The 20,975-nt window shown below is 36.7% G+C and overlaps 1 protein-coding gene across 1 annotated transcript; it reads right to left on the reverse strand.

The window, feature by feature from the left end:
• Positions 1-198: 198 nt before the first annotated feature.
• Positions 199-13,317, reverse strand: LOC135765734 (FYVE, RhoGEF and PH domain-containing protein 5-like). The gene is made up of 13 exons (XM_065275860.2): positions 13,273-13,317; positions 11,062-11,152; positions 10,871-10,921; positions 8,710-8,768; positions 8,471-8,542; positions 7,733-7,801; positions 2,940-3,023; positions 2,771-2,850; positions 2,582-2,675; positions 2,060-2,197; positions 1,031-1,133; positions 631-767; positions 199-559 (listed from the first exon to the last, which is right to left on the reverse strand). The coding sequence occupies exons 1-13, from the start codon at positions 13,315-13,317 to the stop codon at positions 392-394; spliced, it is 1,191 nt and encodes a 396-aa protein (XP_065131932.1). The 3' UTR covers positions 199-391.
• Between the last annotated feature and the right edge of the window lie 7,658 nt (positions 13,318-20,975).

Consider the following 20,975-nt stretch of genomic DNA (forward strand, 5'->3'; position numbering starts at 1 on the left):
AGTGTTAAGGGAGTGTCTTGCTTGTATTTTGTGAATGTGAGCGTCTCTTTTATCATAAACAGTTTCGAAATGTGTGCAGCAGGCACTTATTTTGACAAGACACGTGATGCACGTGGTTCACATGACGCAACAAACACATATTTTGAAAACATGAGCAACACACATAACACATATTTTGAATTTGCGCCCCTCGGAAGAACAGTCACGAGCCGCCACTGCTTAAGCATCTAATACATTTTTATTAATAACCAATGTTTTTTACGGATATTACAGTGGACACCCTTCAAACGCAAATTGCTTGCTGGGTGGTGCCTACAGGAGTAGTGTAATGTAATCTAAATGATTTCTGTATCTAGATGTGATGTATATATAGTATGTTAGTGTGTGTAATCTAATACACACTGGTGTAGGAGACTCTGGGCCCCCTCACCTCTCGTGCTTTAAAGGTGTAGAGCACCTTGTCTTTGAGCAGGAACCACAGCCTCTTCCACTTCCTTTTGCTCTTTTTGCGTCTCTGCAGACTGCCACTCATAGTGGAACCCTCTGCACCCACAGACACCTGCACACACACAGGTTATGTGTTATTATTTAGCATAATTTTTCAATAAGTTTATGGGGACGTGTGTGTACCTGTGTGAGAGGCGAAGTGCTCTTTCTGTTCCTCCACAGACTCGGTGGCTGGAGGCTTTGAAACACAGCAGATAAAGGTCTGCTGGCCCTGTTTGTGTGGGGACTTGCACTCCCACATGTTCCAGGAATATTACCACCTACATGAACACACAAGCATTAGAAACAAACATTAACCAAGTTAATGTTGAATTAACAAATAATAATTTAATAAAAACAAAAACATTGTTTACCCTCTTAAAAAGAAGAATTGAGAATAAGACAAACTAAGGTAACAACTGAAAAAGTTTAATGGTCACTGTGATACTAAGTATAAAATGATTTGAATAGTTTAACATATTTTGTACTATTCCTAACCAAAAGTCTGTAAAACCGTTCTTACATTTTGGTCTGTTAGACGTACCTCTCTTTCTGAGCTCGGCATAACAGTGGTCACACACTTTAGCCATCCTGTCCTTCAGATACTTAAGAGGGTATCTGTTCCTCGAGCAGGAACGACACACCACCTAAAAATAAAAACAATTAACACAAAACTGTTGAAAAAGTAATATAATCAACAATACACAACATGTAACAATCAGGACCGGCTCCAAATATGAGATGAAAGGTGGGCCAAGTGATATTCCAGGTGGACCGGCGGATTGGGGGGGGGGGGTCTTTAATGCTTTAATCTCACATGTCTATAGTTTTAATATCATATATTTAAGACAATTGTTAGGGGTGTTTGTTACTGTTGTGTTTGTGTTTTCTTGATTTTTAATATTTTTTGTACATATTTTGGAACTATTCAGTAACTTTATAAATATATAAATGGTTAACATGTTTATTTTTACATTATCTCTTTTTGCATTTATAATATTATTTTGACCCCTCAACAGATCTTGGATTAATTCAGTAACTTTAGAATTGTTAAAAAGGGACAGTTCTTTTAAAGGCATACCGCAGAACTTTTTGGCCACTATGGGGTGCTAGACATGTATTTTTCACGTCTAGCGTCCCTAGAGGCCACAAGCGCCACAGCACTGTCGCAAAGGAAAAGAAGGCACTCTTTAGGTCACAAAGTGTGCCTTCCAGCTTGTCATATGAATATAATTTCATGGGTTTGATCTCCTCCGACAGAACCTCAGACAAAACTTTGGGTTTCTTTTTCTTAGTTGCTGCTTCGGCCATGACAAAAACATCAGGAAAATAAATAGTTGCGCTCTCATGTCCGAATTTGAGGAAGTGGAGGAAGTGATGTATGCCGTAAAGCAGATTTTTGTAGTTCTTTTTGTGCTCGGGTTACTACGATCCAGACCCCGTCAGGCTATGGTAGACATGTCATTCAACCTATTTTAAGTCGATGCACCATCACAAGGGTCTTGAAAATATAAAACTAGAAAGTGTCACTTTAAAATAACCAGGCCCACTCTGACAGGATTCAATGTTTTACCTTTCCGCATGCATTGCAGTGATGTCGTCGCAGTGTTAGACTGAAATCAGACGTGCAGTTCATGCACATCATTACATGTGAAACAGGAACCAGAACAGGTGCGGCCTCTCCTAAAGACATCCATAGTTTCTCTCTAGCCTGTGGATGGACACATTGACAGTGATGCAACATGGGTCAGAAATCGCCATTTAATTATTTACTTTCTCAAAGAGAAAAAGTAAGATATTTTGAGGAATGTTTGTAACCAAACCGATCAAAAGCCCCATTGACTTCCATAGTATTCTTCTTTCCAACTATGGAAGTCAATGGGGCCTTTGATCGGTTAGGTTACAAACATTCCTCAAAATATCTTCCTTCGTGTTCATCAAAACAAAGAAATGTATACAGGTTTGTAACAATATGACAGTGAGTAAATAAAAACAGAATTTAAATTTTTGGGTGAACTGTCCCTTTAAACAAAATTGTGGTGCATAAAAACTAGTTAGAAATTGTACAATGGAATTTAAAATGATGATTTCAGACCTCACTAGAACAACTGAAGGTGTTGAGACCCGCAGCATGATCTGCTATAGCTCTGCTCAGCGTGTGAAACCAGTCCTCTCTCTCTCCTAAAGAACTATCACAGACAGAACAAGGGTGTGAGAGAGAGATGAAGTGTGTGAAGCTACCGAATTACAGTAGTACAGACAGCATGCATGGAAATGTGATTACCTCGCTGAGAGTGTGATGGTAACATCACCGACTTCTATCCTGAGTGTGTTGAGCACATTGTCTAAAACTGGTTTACTGACCTGTGAAAATATATAAAAATATCAAATTTAGATCTGCTTTATTAACGAAGTACATCCAGCTATTGATACAAAACTGATCTGTGACTCACCTTCATCCCACTTAGAGTAAGTGTGTTCTTTAGTCTGTATTTACCGTCCTGCTGAGGATATGTGTACAGCATTACATCATTCATCTGCAACACAAAACAAACACTACAATAAGATCTCCTATACATCCAATATGCACAGTTATAAACAACATGAGTGCAATTTGTAGCACTTTATTATTACATTTTATATTATGGGGTTATTTTTAAAAGAATGCTTTATTCTGATTGGTTGATATGTGTCTACGTGTGTGCATTATTTATTTTTCAATAAACATACACCTATGAAGTAGTTCCAGGTCTGTTGACCGCATTACAGTTATCACTACACCAAGTGATAATACTGAAAAAAGGGGGTTATGGGAAGTTGAAATTGAATTAAAACTATAAAAATAAATAGATATATGTGTGGTAGTAAGTGGTTGGTATTACACAGTGGGTGTGCATTGTTTTCGAATAATTCAACAGCCTGCCGTCAATTATTCCTTACTATTCATTTAGATTTACTCAGATTTGCGCTGACAGTGTGGTACAGGGTAACATAACAGGGTTTCCACTCTAAGCCAAATGTCAAGTTCCCTGACTTTCACTAAAAAGTTGAATTTTCTTGACCTATGTCTAATCTGCAGTGAGCCTGATAATGTAGTGTTTATAAAGAAATTAGCCTAAATGTGTGAAATAAATAAACAGTGCCAATAAACGGCTGTTTAGATTGTAGTCTCACTTGAAATCTGTGGAGGCTTGGACCCGAAAACGGCATTCCTAACTAAACAAGCGGATTATATTAAATGCAAACTAAAACAAACAAAAAAGAAACAAAATCCCTGATGTTCCATGACATGGACAAAAAATATAAAATCCCCTGACTTTCAATGTTTGGAAAAGACCTTTAAAATTCCAGGATATTCCAGAAATTCCATGACCCATGGGAACCCTGAGATGTTTTTAATATTATTTAATATGATTAATATTTAAATTATTTAATATTATTAATATACTTGTAAATGTAAATATAATGCTTATACCCGTCAGGTGAAAATGCTTCATGTTAAATCATGCTAACTTCTTGCTAAATAATGCTGGCTTCATGCTTACTACATGTTAAATCATATAAGCTTCAGGCTAACTTCATGCTTAATCATGCTAGCTTCATGCTAGCTTCATGCTAAATCATGCTAGCTTCATTCTAAATCATGCTAGCTTTATGTTAAATCATGCTCAATCATGCTTACTTCATGCTAAATCATGCTAAATCATGCTAGCTTCATGCTAAATCATGCTAGCTTCATGCTAAATCATGCAAACTTTGTTAAATCATGCTAAATCATGCTTTCTTCATGCTAAATCATGCTAGCTTTATGTTAAATAATGCTCAATCATGCTTACTTCATGCTAAATCATGCTAGCTTCATGCTAAATCATGCTAGCTTCATGCTAAATCATGCTAGCTTCATGCTAAATCATGCTAACTTCATGCTAAATCATGCTAACTTTATGTTAAATCATGCTAAATCATGCTTCCTTCATGATAAATCACGTTAGCTTTATGCTAAAGCTAGGGTGACCATACATGCCATTCTTCCTGGACGCGTCCTTGCCAGGATTTTGGTGCGTCTTCCGGAAGTCGCATTTGTTGACCGCATATGTCATTCAGTTAAAAACATAAGACATACAATCGTAGTTTCATTCTTACCTTAAAATGTAACTTTTGCTTTTTTGTAATAATAATAATAATAATAATCTTCTATGACGTATTCTGTCGACAAACACATCTTCCGAAAGACGCACCCAAAATCCTGGCCAGGACGTACCATAGCATCATGTTTGCTTTATGCTAACATGCCAGCTAGAATACTAAAGTAAACTTCTTAAGAATAGACGTTTATCCTGTTAACCACCTTTCAAACTGTTTTAAACTTTCAGACCAGGCTTTGTCAAGCCAACATAAAATTGGACTTTTAAACTTAACTATCATTTAATACTGTAAGTCACACAATTTGATACAGTATTTGTGACCATGTCTGTGAAATCCAGCCTACAGTCTCATAGTCTAACTTTGAGATTTGCAGCATCAAAGTTTAATTTTAATCACTGACATAACCTTACTTATACAGATATCAAGGTTATATTTTGACAAAATGTTTGGATGATTTTATGTAAATCAATTTTTTTCACAGGCAGGGTTACACATCATTCATAACCATAGCAAAATTTTGTATGTAAAAGTTTAAAAAGTATAACGGTGATATGTTTCTCTCACCAAAAATGTAATCTTTGTGTCCTTTTTGGTTGTGTTTTTGTCCACCACATGAGGGCAGTAAAACCTAAAAGTTTTCACACCGATCTGTTTTATTTCTGTCTACAGATTTTTCCACAAAGTTAGCACGTTCACTTTAGCACTCAACAAAGCAATTCACACGTTCAATACAATAGCGTTTGCTTGATCCAATGGACTATTTTCTATCCTCTAGTCCTGACAATGATGTAGTTGTGCTAGGAATACACGCTCACGCCCGTATAAAGTCTAGCCCCACACTTAAAACCATTGTGTTTGCTTGACATATATAGCTCCAAACAAAAGAGGTGACATCATCAAACATAAAAAGTGCGTGCCCCAAACATCCGCAGTTCAGAGGCAGGGTCCAGGAATTCAGCCCGACACTCCTGAGAAAGCCTTTTGGGTGGAGGCCGTAGGACAGGGACAACAAAAACATAAACACTGACAGCCACAACAACCCTGAAACGGCTCAGAATGTAATGGAAATAACAATGCTGTAAATGAAAACGCTATCAATTCTGCTCTACGAACCCCCTGAGACCTGGGTGAAGAAACATGCGAGAAAACAAACAACTATGATGTCCATAGTGCTATAACACATTTACAGTAGCTACAAAAACAAGCTCCCAAACTTAAAACTGCACTCTGTAGTCAGTACTTATTCTGGAGTATACAATTATTTTATAGTTTTCTATTCATTATAGCTCAGTACAGATGAGCAGGGTTCAGTAGGGTTTTACACAATGATTTTTTTAGATATTTCAAATATGTACCTTTTCAATAATTTCCATGACATACCCAGGCCATCAACAACTCAGTTTTACAAATAACCTGATATGACTTTCATGAACATGGCAACTCAGTCCCTATGCATTTCCGATCCAGAAGCCATCCTTCAAAGATATTACACACTGTATGACTTTTTTGTAGGGCAGAGGTGGAAAACGATACAAGCAGTGATGGGTAGTTTTGATGGGAGGAAAGGGCCCTTGGGCATTAGTGCATGACTGATGGTTGCTTGGCTGTGTTTTTTGAGCCGATTCACTTATTACACCATAAATTACATTCGGATCTGTGCGAGTACTGGTTATCAGGGGGCTCTCTGACATCATCACTTCGCACCCAGACTCTGTGACATAAGTCACAAGCTCTCATAAATCGGTATAAATCAAAGCTTGATAGACTCAGAGAGGGTTTCAGAGTTAAAGGGACACTCCACTTTTTTTGAAAAAATACTAATTTTTCAGCTCCTCTAGAGTTAAACATTTAATTCTTACCGTTTTGGAATCCATTCAGCACATTTCCGGGTCTTGCGCTATCACTTTTAGCATAGCTTAGCATAAGCCATTGAATCTGATGAGACCATTAGCATCGCGCAAAAAAATAACCAAAGAGTTTCGATATTTTTCCTATTTAAAACTTGAAGTACGTAGTGCCCGAAATTAGTCCCCTGCTTTTGAAAGTTACTAAGGGGACTATTTTCGGCTGCTGCGTAATTTCATTGAGCCTCCTGCAGCCATGTTACAGCAGCAAAGTCCTTAATTATTACACCAGAATGAGAGGATAGTTCTTAGCCATATCTGTCTAGAAAATCACAACTTTTAATTTTCCATCTTAGTACAAGATGTTACTACAGAAGAGTCAAGCTTTATATAGGAAAACATATAGAAACTCTTTGGTTATTTTTTTGCGCGATGCTAATGGTCTAATCAGATTGAATGGATTGTGCTAAGCTATGCTAAAAGTGATACCGCCGGACCCGGAGATGGATTCCGAAAAGGTACAAATCAAATGTTTAACTCGAGGGGAGCTGGAAAATGAGCATATTTTCAAAAAAGTGGAGGCGTCCCTTAAGGATAGTGCGTGAGAGATTAAAATATAAAAGCCCCTCCAGTTTCTAAAATCTTGTGAAATAAGCCCCTCAATGCCTAAAACAAACTTTACACTGTGTACATGTGTAAAAGATGTGTTTGCTAAAGAGAACAAACGCAAAATGTAATGGCAAATCTGTGCAGAGGCCAGAAGGAGCCTAATATTACGGCGACACAGACTCAAATCTTCTCAGATGACATTATTAAAGCATGAAATTGTATTTCAGCGATCACATCCAGGTAAACAGAACTATTTGCTTGAACATTTTAGTGTTGTTTTCAGCTGTAGCGAATCAGTGTCGATCTGTTTTTCTCAGGATCTACTTCTGTCAGTATACTACAGACAGGAAGCTGGCATCCAATGACCTACAGCAGACATCCTGAGGGGAAACAGGACCCTCGAAAACAAGAGGGGTGGGGGCAGCCTTAGCTAATTTAACCTTCAGTGTCTGAAATAATTCGAACACATGCTTGCTCACTAGGGACGTTAACCTGGATGATGTGTTTGTGTGTGTGTGTGAAGACTTACGTGTGTGAAGTAAAAAAAAATGCAGGGCAACCCATTCATAAGATTAATTAGGCTAATGAAGCATAATGTAAATGTGCATTGTGTGAAATCATAAATCAGATAAAGTATGACAAGATACCAGGAAGAGGTGTCTTGGCTGTCGGCATTTACGAGAGACTTTCATCAGAGTGCCCTCCTTGACAAAAACCTGAAATACACACAAATGTCAGAGGCCAGGTAAGTTATGAATGAGGGTGTAAACCAGTTGACTCTTTGATATCTACTGAAATAACAGTTACTAATCTTTCAGGTTTAACAGCCAGTAAAAGAAATAGTAAACTATAAACAGGAAATCACAAACATTGCCTATGTGCTTCACGAGAACTGTTTGTATTTCTGTTATACATAGCAGACTTGTAGGCAGTGGCAGCCGGTGACTTCTTTTTTTGAGGGCGCTCCATGCGAAGTCGACACAACATGTATGTAGCCCATCATGTGTGTGGTTCTCAATTTTCAAAATATGTGTTTATGATAAAAGAGACGCTCGTGTTTGCCAGATACTCGCATAATCTCATGCGTAATCAAAGTTTCCTGTTAAGGGAGTGTCTTGTGTGTATTTTGTGAACGTGAGCTTCTCTTTTATCATAAACGGTTTTGACGCGTGTGCAGTAGGCACTTATTTTGACAAAACACGTGATGCACATGGTTCACATATTGCAACAAACACATATTTCGAAAACACAAGCATCACACATGATACTCCGAACACATATTTTGAATTTGTGCCCCTCGGATGAGCAGTCACGAGCCGCCACTGCTTGTAGACAAGGCAGCCTACAAGGGTGTAAAACAGATCAGTACAGTATATAGTATTTACCCTTCCTGGCTGAAGAAGGTCTCTCTTGCCCCTCACACTGTAGTCAATGTGGACCAGTCGGAGCAAGTTCTCCTGAAAATACAGAGGAGAAATAAAGATGAAGAGACCAACAGAGAATGATTCAGGGAATGAGGTCTTTTCACACTGCTGTCTTTGTCTCTGGACACCTGGACAATTTCATGACATCATCTCTACTCTTCCCTTTTATCAACACTTTAGTTCACACAGAAACAACTCACCCCATGTTTTAGATTGTCATTAACCTGGTCGGCAACCTCTGACACGATTGCCAATGCAGCTGTTGATAAGAAGTCAAAACCATAATTAATGTTCGTACAGTTCAGAGATGGGAAATGCTTGTCATTACTGTACTGTATGTGACCCTGGACCACAAAACCAGGCATAAGGATAAATTTTTTATTATAATGTATGCATCATCTGAAAGCTGGATAAATAAGCTTTCCATTGATGTTTGGATGTTTGTTAGGATAGGATAACTATTTGACAATCTGAAATCTGAGGGGGAAAAAAAATTTAAATTTAAAAGTTGTCCAAAGCAACACATATCACTAATAAAAAGTAGTTTATTATATATATATATATATATATATATATATATATATATATATATATATATATATATATATATATATATATATACCACGGGTCTGTTGAATGCTGTATTCTGATTGGCTGAGAAATGTTCCGTGGGTATGCATTAATTTCTGATAACCGCACACCTAACTTGTCAAATGTCTTAAAAAATAGGCACCAGAGCAATGTTTGTTGTAACCGTGGTATAAGAGGAATAATTGACTCTGGTCCTTTGAATTAATTGAAAATAATGCACACTCCGCTTCGCGTCGTGCCGCATTGCACCTTGGGTGTGCATTATTTTCTTATAATTCAATGGCCCGTTGTCAATTATTCCCTACATATTTATGGTAGGAAATTTTACAAAAAATCTTCATGGAACATGATCTTTACTTAAAGGAAAACAACACTAGCCTAGAAATCTAGACGCACCCTAGCGGCCGCAAAATATATTTGCTGCCAGGGTTTAGTCTAGGCACTCACAATACACTTAACCGGTCCAAAAACCAAAATTTGGTCAGGCCAATCACATCGTGTGTAGCGTCTGTGGGGCGGGCTTAACATGATGACGACAGAGCTGCAACGGTTCCTACTTGAAAACAGAGAATGGCTGCTGCTGCTGGCGAACAGCTTTCTTTTGAAGCGGCTTTGGCCGCGACTCTGGAGGACTTAGACTTATGTTTTTCTTTGAGAGAAGAGCAAATAAACCCTACTGAAGTCCTTTTTAAGCAAGAAAGATGTGTTTGGAGTTTTGCCGACTGGTTACGGTAACTCATCACCTTCTTCGTTGCTCTGATCCGTCATAGCGCTATCCTATTGCGTGCAGAGGCATTTTGAGGGACAACCTTATATCCCGCCCCTTGCATTGAGCCGTTTGTGTGAAGAGTTGCCAGACCTTACATCTTGATGTAGGTCTGGCTAACCAGGCTAAAACAACACAGTTTTTCAATATTTTACTAAGTTCTTACCTCAACGAATTCATACATTCCCATCTTTTTTCAATGCGTGGACTTAATCTTCCTACAGCGCGTTGTGAATGTGTTAGCATTTAGCCTAGCCCCATTCATTCCTTAGGATCCAAACAGGGATGATTTAGAAGCCACCAAACACTTCCATGTTTTCCCTATTTAAAGACTGTTACATGAGTAGCTACACAAGTAAGTATGGTGGCACAAAACAAAACGTGACGATTTTTTTAAGCGGATAAATAATGAGAATTATATTGTATGGAGGAAGAGCACTTAGTTTGCAGCACTTCGACCTTTGGGTGCAGTAATATTGAGGGAAGTTTGAGCGAGAGGGGGAGTAGTCAGGAGTGATGATCTTACTGCGCGCCGAGGTCGAAGTGCTGCAAACTAATTGCTCTTCCATCATACAATATAGTTCTCATTTTTTATCTGCATAAAAAATTGCCAAGTCTTATTTTGTGCCAGCATACTTACTCGTGTAACTCCCTGTCTTTAAATAAGGAAAAGTGTTTGGTGGCTTCTTCATTCATCCCTGTTTGGATCCTAAGGAATGAATGGCGCTAGGCTAAATGCTAACACATTCACGACGCAGTGTAGGAAGATTAAGTGCAGGCATTGAAAAAAGATAGGTATGTATTAATTTGTCTAAGTTGAGGTAGAACATAGTAAAATATTGAAAAACAGTGGTGTTTTCCTTTAATATTCTAATGATTTTGACATTTAAAATTGATAATTTTGACCCATACATATTATTGGCTATAGCTACAAAACAAAAAAAGTGCTATGTTTATGTGGTCAAGGGTCACATATATTATGTGTATGTGTGAGACAGCAATACCTTGTGTGTCTTCATACTCTTTAGAATCTGGTGAGAGATTGTTTAAGTAATCTGTAAAGAATAAGATGGATAAAAAATGAGATAACAGCACGTTTATTTTAAATGTACAGAATTGTAAATAATTACAACCTCTCATACAAACTCACAACAATTTACTTCAATCCAAAGTCACTAAACACAACAGTGTTCACCTGTGAGCAACATACGGTACTGGAGCACACGCACAATGACTCGCAGCAGCTGATGTGTCAGAGGAACATGAACCCCCTCCGCGTTTTGTGTCTGAAAGAAATGCCAAACATACAAGCATGTATTACAAATTGTACACTAATGCTGGAATTAATGTAGTTACAGTACATGACAGCTAAATTGTTATGTCGTTGGATTTCTTTGGAAATTATTTATTTCCATAGCAACACCCATGATGATAAAATGGATCCATGTGAAGTAATTCGATTAAGTATCAAAAAAAATCTATTTTCTTGTGCAAATCAACCAAAAACAAAGTGCACTACCCTTACGAAAAAGAAGTTTATTCAAGTGTGCTATAAGTATACTTCTTTTAAACTTTAAAATAAGAAAGTATACTTTCAGTTAACTTTTTATGTACTTCTCTAAAATGTACTTTAGGTACTTCGCAGAAATATACTTAAATTGTACTAAAGTATACTTGACCTATACTGACCGAAATGTCTAAGTATATTTGGCCTATACTTGTTTATTGACATATACTTAAAAGTTTAAAGTAAAAATGCAACAACGAAAGCTACATCAAGAAAACTGCAAAAAGCCATATGATTAGCCCTGGTGAAAAATAAATATACTTTATTGTATTTCAAGTATATTTAAATTAGTACATTACAAATATACTTAGAAAGAAATGTACCATCTTTGAATATATTGAAAGTATGCTTACAACATATTTGCTTACAATTAAACTTTTAACATATTTCAAAATAATTATACTTTAGTATATTTTCTAAAAGTATACTTTAAAAAATATACTTGGAGTTAAAGTTCTGTGTAATTTTTAAAGTATACTAATTTGAACTTATTTTAAAGTTTATTTTAGGTATACTTTATCTGTTAAAGTTATCATTATAATAATGCACTGACAGCATATTTATAAAATACATTATTTAGCATCCTTTAGAAACAGTATATTTTAAGTAAATTTTGAAAGTATATGTAGTGTACAAATGTATATTATCTTTATGGAGAATCTTTAGTGTTAGTAAACTAGTAAGTTATTAATTTTGTGCTGCAGGTATACTTGCAAGTATTCTTTTATTATACTTTTAGTTAACTAGTGTACTCATACTGAAATTGTACATGTAAGTGTTCTGTTAGTGTACTCTTAGTAAACTAGTAAGTTTGTAATTGTGTGCTGCAGGTATACTTGCAAGTTTTCTTTTACTATACTTTTAGTTAACTAGTAGTTTACTACTTAACTTTACTTTAAATGAACTTAACATCATACTATAAATATAAATATAATGCACTTAAAGTACAATACAATGTTCCTGTGTATTCATTTTTATACTTGTACCTTTTAATTGTATTTTCAATTTGAAGCTAAATCTTTCGTGTGCTATCAGTGAGCTAATCAAACAAAAATAATAAATACAAAAATTATATATATATATATATATATATATATATATATATATATATATATATATATATATATATATATATATATATATATATATATATAATGGGACACTACAGTGGGACACTGCAGAAATTGTGAGTAAAAAAGGAATGGAATAATTCACAAATCTCATAAACTTATTTTTTATCCACAATAGAATATAGACTATCTCTGCCCATCTTGACTTCTGAGAGACACTGGCACACTTTTTATACTCAATCATGTTGCCAATTAAGTTGCAAATTGGTCCTTTAGTTGTTCCTTATATGTACATTTAACTTTTATACTCTTATTGCTACCTGTCCCAACTTTTTTGGAATGTGTAGCTCTCATAAAGTCCAAATTGAGCCAATATTTGGCATGACATTTCAAAATGTCTCACTTTCAATATTTGATATGTTATCTATTCTATTGTAAATAAAGTTTATGAGATTTGTAAATTATTCCATTCCTTTTTTACTCACAATTTCTACAGTGTCCCAACTTTTTCTGATTTGAGGTTGTATATATATATATCTATATAATATAGCTGAACCCCCTGAATATTAACTTTCGTTCTGGACTCCATTTCCCATAAGCCTGCATGCCTGGACTGATTGGTCTGCCACCTGAAACTCATTGGACAGCCTATATAAACTCTCTGGAACCATTCAGTCAGTGCAAAGTCTTGATTTGTACCGGCTATCATTGCTGAGCGGTTTGCCTGCCTGCTTATCTATCTGTATTTATTAATCTTAATCTGTTTTACCTGGTTTATGTTTGTTGACTGCCCTGACCCATTTGCCTGTTTCATGACTACAAGATTTGCCTGCCCTACATTGCTGTGTTTGCTGTTGTTTGACCTTGTCTGTTGGAATGAGTGTGTTTAATAAAAACCTGCAGATGATCATCAGTGTCAAAGTGCTTTGTTACACAAGCAGCACATAAAAAGTAGTAGTACTAGTTTAGTACACTAACAGAACACTTGCATGTACACTTTCAGTATATGACTAGTAAACTACTAGTTAACTAAAAGTATATTAAAAGAACACTTGGAAGTATACCTGCAGCACACAATGAGTAACCTACTAGTTTACTAAGAGTACACTAACAGAACACTTGCATGTACACTTTCAGTATATGACTAGTAAACTACTACTTAACTAAAAGTATATTAAAAGAACACTTGGAAGTATACCTGCAGCACACAATAAGTAACCTACTAGTTTACTAAGAGTACACTAACAGAACACTTGCATGTACACTTTCAGTATATGACTAGTAAACTACTAGTTAACTAAAAGTATATTAAAAGAACACTTGGAAGTATACCTGCAGCACACAATAAGTAACCTACTAGTTTACTAAGATTACACTAACAGAACATTTGCATGTACACTTGAAGTATAAGTCTAGAAAACTACTAGAATACTCATGAGTTCACTTGCAGTACAAATGAAGAACTAATTGTGCACTAGTTGTACACTTAAAGTTGACTACTCTTACACTTATAGTACACTTAGAAGTATACTTCTATATACTAAAAGTGGGCCAATTTAGTCCCAAGCGGTATTCAAGCAGTACACTTACAAGTATACTACTAGAACATAAATGTTAGTACACTTACTACATAAAGTATACTTAAAACTATACTCCAACATTACTTAAGTATTCTTAATAAAATTAACTTGAAGTATACTTCTTTTTCGTAAGGGTAGGCAGCAATGGCTATGAAAAATGATATTTCAGACAGAAATATGTGGCATTAACTTTAAAAAGGTTATAATAACACATTTTTATCATTATTTTTTTAAACAATTATAAATGTTTAAAGCATTTTATTTAACTTTAAGTTTTTGCTGTAAACTACTTTCCACCTTTGACCTACAGATCACAAAAGCACAACTTACTGAAGCCTATTTCAAGGTTATTCGTTGACCTTCTTTATCCCCTAAACAAAACCTTAAGCCTTCCTCATTCCATCCAATTACATCCCCAATTATATCATTCACTGAGAGAATATGTGAACAAGTGAATCAGTCAAATACAGGGTGAAAAAAATCAATCAAGGTCTAATTGACTTTGACACATCATTGTTCGTGTGAGCTCTGAGGACCCTGGAGGACATGCAAGGGCAGTAGAGGGCAGAAAAGTGGCAAATAACCCTAGTCCTGTAGTGGGGAGCTTCTTTCTCTAGAGACCTCCAGAGAAGCTAAAGAAGATCTGGGATAGAGATGTCTTTGTGAGGACTGCTGCGTTTTAAGAAAAATTCATCCACCTGTGAGTGTGTGAATAGATGTGTGGCTTTAAGATAAAAGACAGCAAACAGAGATTACCCAGCTCACACACCTGCCACAATATCACTACCATTACCCAGAAGCCGTCTGGCTTTCATTATCTTTTTCACACCAGGTTATTCTGTTTCCCTTCATCATAACCTTCCTGTCATCATTATTATCAGACGTTTCGTCATTGTCACCTGTCCTGATATCCCTCATCTTGTTACTTCATGTCACTTTGGCTACATTCACACTGCAGTTTGGATGGACACAGAATTTTTCTGATGTGAAAATTAAATTTCAATATGGTATATATGTCTTTACATTTTTATAAATCTGACATCAAGGTCACAATTCATGTGATTTCTGTCAGTCCCCCTCCAAAGTTCGGGTGGCAGCATTAGCATTTACTCAAAAGAACTGCAATCGCACCAGAGTCTAACCAAACATGTCAAGTATGAACATATTAACATGTGATATCATATATCATAGTCTTATCTATTTAGACCACGCATTTAAAGGTCATGTAAATATCCTCACAAAAACAAAATCAGATTTGAGCAGAACTTGGTAAGTGTGAATGTGGCTTTTCTCTCTCTCTCTTAAATATCATGCACCTGTACTCCATTATCTGATTACTTCCCCTCTGTATCTTTCCTTCGCTGCATTGCACATCATCCTGGCCATAAAAGCCTGTCAAGATTCCCAGTGTTTAAGCACAACGTGGCGTCATTATTAAAGTCAACTGCATTGATGAACAGCCGTTTTCAGAATAACACTAAATTACTATCCAACTGACATTTGTGCTGAAGAAGTGACCAGTCTTTGTGCATGTATCTGAAAGTGTGTGTGTAAGGACAGACCCAATTGGGTTGGGACACAGCCAGTCAGCCCGTGCCAGTAAACAGACAGGCTACACAAATCAGGCAGTAGTCCGGCTGAAGCAGCGTCTGCACGGACAGCTGATTTAATTGAGGGTTGTTTAAGAAGGCTGCTTGGCTAATTAGCTTTTTTTCGCCTCATTGCCCAGATGCCAGATCACTGTGTGTGTGTGTGTGTGTGCATGTGTCTTATTCTGTCTTTATCGCATCCTTTCCACCTGCACAATTTAAAAGCAATGCAGTGTGCTAATACATGCATAAACATATTTTCTTACATACATACATGCTGGTGACATATAGTTATATGTACACATTGTGAAAACACGGCTAAGTTTTTTTTTTTGTGTTTTTTAAAAGAGTGTAGTCCCAAAAAAAAAGATTTCTTATAAAATCCAAACCAAATTATCATATATTTCAAAGCTCTATAGTCTTACACATTTGTCTCCATTAGATCTCCTGAGTTATGAAATAGTATGACAGAGTAAACCCTGAACAACATCATTTTCCATACAAAATGTGAATAAATAAATGTGAAATAATGTTGAATATAAACATGAAGCTTGTAAAACAATCTCCTCTCTCTCACATAGGTTGCCCCCATTGTATACTTTCTCTTTACATATTCCACACACACACACACACACACACACACATGCCCAGATACTTACACAAAAAACCCCACACACGCATTTGTGTTGAAAACTCTCATACACAGTCTATCTGAACAGGGTTTAATCATATCAGACCACAGTGATGATCAGATCAGCTACTGTAGATACTTCATCTCTGTCATCAATCCAAGCATGCACACACACTCACGTGCACACACGCACACACACACATAATAATAAGATTACACAAGCTCTACCCCCAAGTAGAGAATTCCTAATGTATAGACTATCAAAGCCAGTGAAGCCCATAAAGCCAGAATGCTAGGATAAAAAAGCAACATCAGGGAACCCCATGGGACAAAATGCTCAATCTATACCATTTCTACAAAATAAATAAAATAGACACACAAATTTATCTGGGTAAATTCCACAAAATCACCTCATCATCATCATCATATATATATATATATATATATATATATATATATATATATATATATATATATATATATATATATATATATATATATATAATAAAAATGGTTTTGCATTAAATAAAGCCTATTTAAGGACATTATGATTGTTTGCATTATGACAAATATGCATAACACATAACCATATTGTGTCAAAAATTGTATTTCTTAAATTAATCTCCAAGTTTAAGCAAAACAAATGGATATCATCCTATTTAACAAGCCGAGAGAAGCATTATAGAACAGATTGGGTAAATAAAAGATGTCAGCAGTGCTTAGACTAATGGCTGGCAGTTTAAGAGTAATGTAAGAAAGACTTGCACTTGACTTCCTCATTGTGTATGTGGGAGTCAGCGCTATTGGTTTCATCAGTGCAGTGTGACCACAGGCTACCAATGCTGCTCAGTACATTCATCAACCAGTCAAAACCTGTATGTGTTACTACACCTGTCGTGACCTTGAGTCACTGAGTCTGAGTGAGCATGTATGACAGAGGAAAGAATTACATTGTGACTCAATCCTTTGTGTAGAATAGTATGTACTGATACTGTATAAGCAGAAATAAAATAGTTTTATTACTTTGGGGTTGTTTGAATCTTAAAGGTAGGGTAACAGATTTGATCCTGAAACATTTTTAGTTATGCTGGTTAAAAGTCTCCTCACATTCTGATAGCAATCACTGTGTTAACCTCTTAGACGTCGAGCCAGCCTCCCCCCCCCACTCTGGCAAATGGCATACCCAAAATAAAAAGGCTGTTGCTCATGCAACATACTATCTACAAACATAACCAATGTGTCTTTTGAAAGCTAACACTTCAAATTTTACTATTAGAAATGCAGAACTGTTCTAGCAATAACTATTTCATAGATATGGCAGCAGAAATACAGCTTTCAAGATATTTTCTCTTTTGAAAAATTTCCATTTTTACATTTCTATGGCAAAATAATTAACAAGCCAGTGGTAAATGAGCCTGAAAATATAATTGATCTACAACCACAGGTCTTGACAGTCTATTTTGAAAATTTGAAGTTGATACAAGCAAAAATGGGATTTTTACAAGCTTTTTTGTTAGTGTATGTCTGGGTGTCTTTCCAAAAAAAGCCACTTGGAGACTCCAAAGGGACACTTGGTACCACCTTCTACATTGCGGTCTAACATGCTTATCTGACCATTTCCACACATTTTATTCCTGATTTAGTGTGTGACAGAACAATATACACTGTTTTTCTGGAAAATACTAACTTTCTGGATGTATTTTAAAAGGCATTTATGTGCATTTTCTCTGTGTGCTACTTGAAGCCTCCAAAAGGACACCCGATTACTTACTCATATAAAATGAAACAATGTCTTTATTCACTTACATGATTTTGCATGGTTTAGGAAAATGTACAACATTATAGCACAAATTAAATTGTATTTATAGGTTTTTATATGTTTACAATATAGTAGTCATCAACAACCTGTGATAAAAAATTATTGCACGTAGCTTGGCAGTGCTTTGAGATGACTCAAAAATACAAACTATTTACAATGTATTGCACGTAGCTTGGCAGTGCTGTGACATGAGTCAAAAATACAAATTTCACAAAGTATTGCACGTAGCTTGGCAGTGCTGTGACATGAGTCAAAAATACAATATATTTACAAAGTAGTGCACGTAGCTTGGCAGTGCTGTGACATGAGTCAAAAATACTAACTATTTACAAAGTATTGCACGTAGCTTGGCAGTGCAGTGACATGATTCAAAAATACTAACTATTTACCAATTATTGCACATAGCTTGGCAGTGCTGTGACATGAGTCAAAAATACAATATATTTACAAAGTAGTGCACGTAGCTTGGCAGTGCTGTGACATGAGTCAAAAAATAGAACTATTTACAAAACAAACTATTTACAACATGTTGCACATGGCTAGGCAGTGTTGATACTTAGGTCCAACGGGAAAAGCTGATTATGAAACTCATAAAAGCAGTTTCTGTTAGGCTGGAAGCAAAAACCTACATCACAAACATGGCACTGTACGGGAGTGTTCCGCTGGCACACCTTGCACTTCCGCCTCCCTACAGTGCTGTCTGTGGTGATGTACACCGGCAAATGGCACACACCACAAGAAGGACGTGGTGGAGTTTCAACAGCCAAGCTTTTGGTGGGCAGTCCTGCAAGTTCCAAAATGAGTGTCTCTCGGAACGCTTTCTGGGATAATGGCTTCTGATTTGTAGTCTTGGCCAATTCCTTGTGTAAAATGAAAGCATTTACCACAGCGATGTCAACAAAGTGGTAAAAAAAGGTCCGGTACCACTTTCTCGTCTTGTGCAGGACATTGTAGTACCCAATTAGTGCATCCGAAAGATCCACTCCTCCCATGTTCCTAAAAAAATATATAATTGCAGAAAACAAAACATATATATGAATATGTGTGTATATATATGAATATTATTCTATACAAAACAATGTTATGTACTGTAATACAATGAAATAGGAAAAAAATACAAACCTATTGTAGTCTTTCACAGCAGCTGGAACAGGGACATCCATAAGTGACCAAGATCCATCCTTTCCTTTCACCCTTCTTTGCACAGTGTCACCATCAAAGGCTTTATGAAAAGTGGAGGCGACCAGAACCTCCCTAGTGTCTTTCCACTCCACAAACAAGAGCTTGTTGTCTCTTATCCAATGGATAGTGCCACGGGAAGCTTTCTTGGGCATCTTGTTCAGAGATGTTTTTGGAAAGCCTTTTCTGTTTGGTCGAATGGTGCCACATGCATATATCTTTTTGGAAAGGAGGTCTCTGAAGAGGGTTGGGCTGGTATAAAAGTTATCAACATAAAGCTTATAACCACTTCCCAATACCTTCTCATTTACAAGCTGCATAACTGCATTGTAGCTCAGTCCGTTTTCTGTGCACTGGTCAGTAGCAGACTTGCCCTCGTAAACAAAGAAGTCCCAGGTGTATCCAGTAATGGAATCAGCCAGAACAAACAGTTTGAAACCCCACTTGGTTGGTTTATTTTTCATATACTGTTTGAGTCCACTTCTGGCTTTTGATGAGACCATTCTTTCATCCACAGATATATTCTGAAAGGGATGGAAAAATGCCTTACTGTTTTCTCTGATCATGTCATAGAGAGGTTGTATCTTTTGGAGACGGTCAAAGGCTGGTGTTCCTTTTTTCTTCTCATTCTCTTCATCAGCCCTAGGGTCACTCAAATGTAGAGAGCTGGTAATTCGAAGGAACTTCCTAGACGACATAATTCTCGTAGGCAGAGGCAGACTGTAGAGAGTGGACTTCCTCCAGTAGTCTGAAAGTGAACACAGTTTCACAATTCCCATGTAAATCACCATCCCCAGGTAAGACATCATGTCAGGCACAGTAATGTCTTTCCATGGCTTGCCCTTTGCTACATGTTGCATGGATCCATATGAGTTGGAGTTTGCCACTAGTGTCTGCAGTACAGTTGATGAAAAAAACAACTGAAACAGCTGCAGGGGACTGTAGGAAGCTGTTGTGATGAGCTGTGCTCCAGTACTGCGTAGAGGCCTGAAGATGATTTCAGGAAGGTCACTGCAGTCTACAACATCACTGCACCATGTATTCGTGGATGTGGTTGGTGAGTCAGCAGGTGTCCGTCTCCCTTTTTTTCTTCCCTTGCCATTAGACTGATGTCCAGTTTCATGATGATCAACAGAGGTACCCTCACTATAGAGAGAACACATACAGGATTAGAAATATACTTACAATCATGTATACAATATATTGCTCATCATGCCTGCTCTATTCATACATGAAATTCACACTTTAGGATTATGGCTATCAGAGTAATGTACCATCAGGCCAGCTCTATTCATACACAAAATTCACACTTTAGGACTATGGCTATCAGAGTAATGGACCAGCAGGCCTGCTCTATTCATACACAAAATTCACCCTTTGGGATTATGGCTATCACAGTAATGGACCATCAGGCCTGCTCTATTCATACACAAAATTCACACTTTAGGATTATGGCTATCACAGTAATGGACCATCAGGCCAGCTCTATTCAAACACAAAATTCACCCTTTAGGATTATGGCTATCACAGTAATGTACCAGCAGGCCTGTTTTAGTGATGCCATTTGCACAAATTCACAATACTACCTTACAATAATCTGTCAACAGTCTGCCTCGAAGTACAGTTTTTTTTTTTTCTAAAAAAAACATGCACAAAACAGCATTATATTTCACC

Source organism: Paramisgurnus dabryanus, unplaced genomic scaffold (genome assembly GCF_030506205.2).
Source record: "Paramisgurnus dabryanus unplaced genomic scaffold, PD_genome_1.1 h2tg000259l_1_20975__unclustered, whole genome shotgun sequence".
In the NCBI taxonomy this organism is placed as follows: domain Eukaryota; kingdom Metazoa; phylum Chordata; class Actinopteri; order Cypriniformes; family Cobitidae; genus Paramisgurnus; species Paramisgurnus dabryanus.

Coding starts and splice junctions, on each gene's coding strand:
- LOC135765734 (XM_065275860.2), bottom strand. CDS start 13,317: ATGAAACAGGCAAATGGGTCAGGGCAGTCAACAAACATAAACCAG. Junction 8,543..8,709: donor ATGACAATCTAAAACATGGG/GTGAGTTGTTTC, acceptor CTGTATTTTCAG/GAGAACTTGCTCCGACTGGT. Junction 1,134..2,059: donor ACTGCAATGCATGCGGAAAG/GTAAAACATTGA, acceptor TTTTATTTTTAG/GTGGTGTGTCGTTCCTGCTC.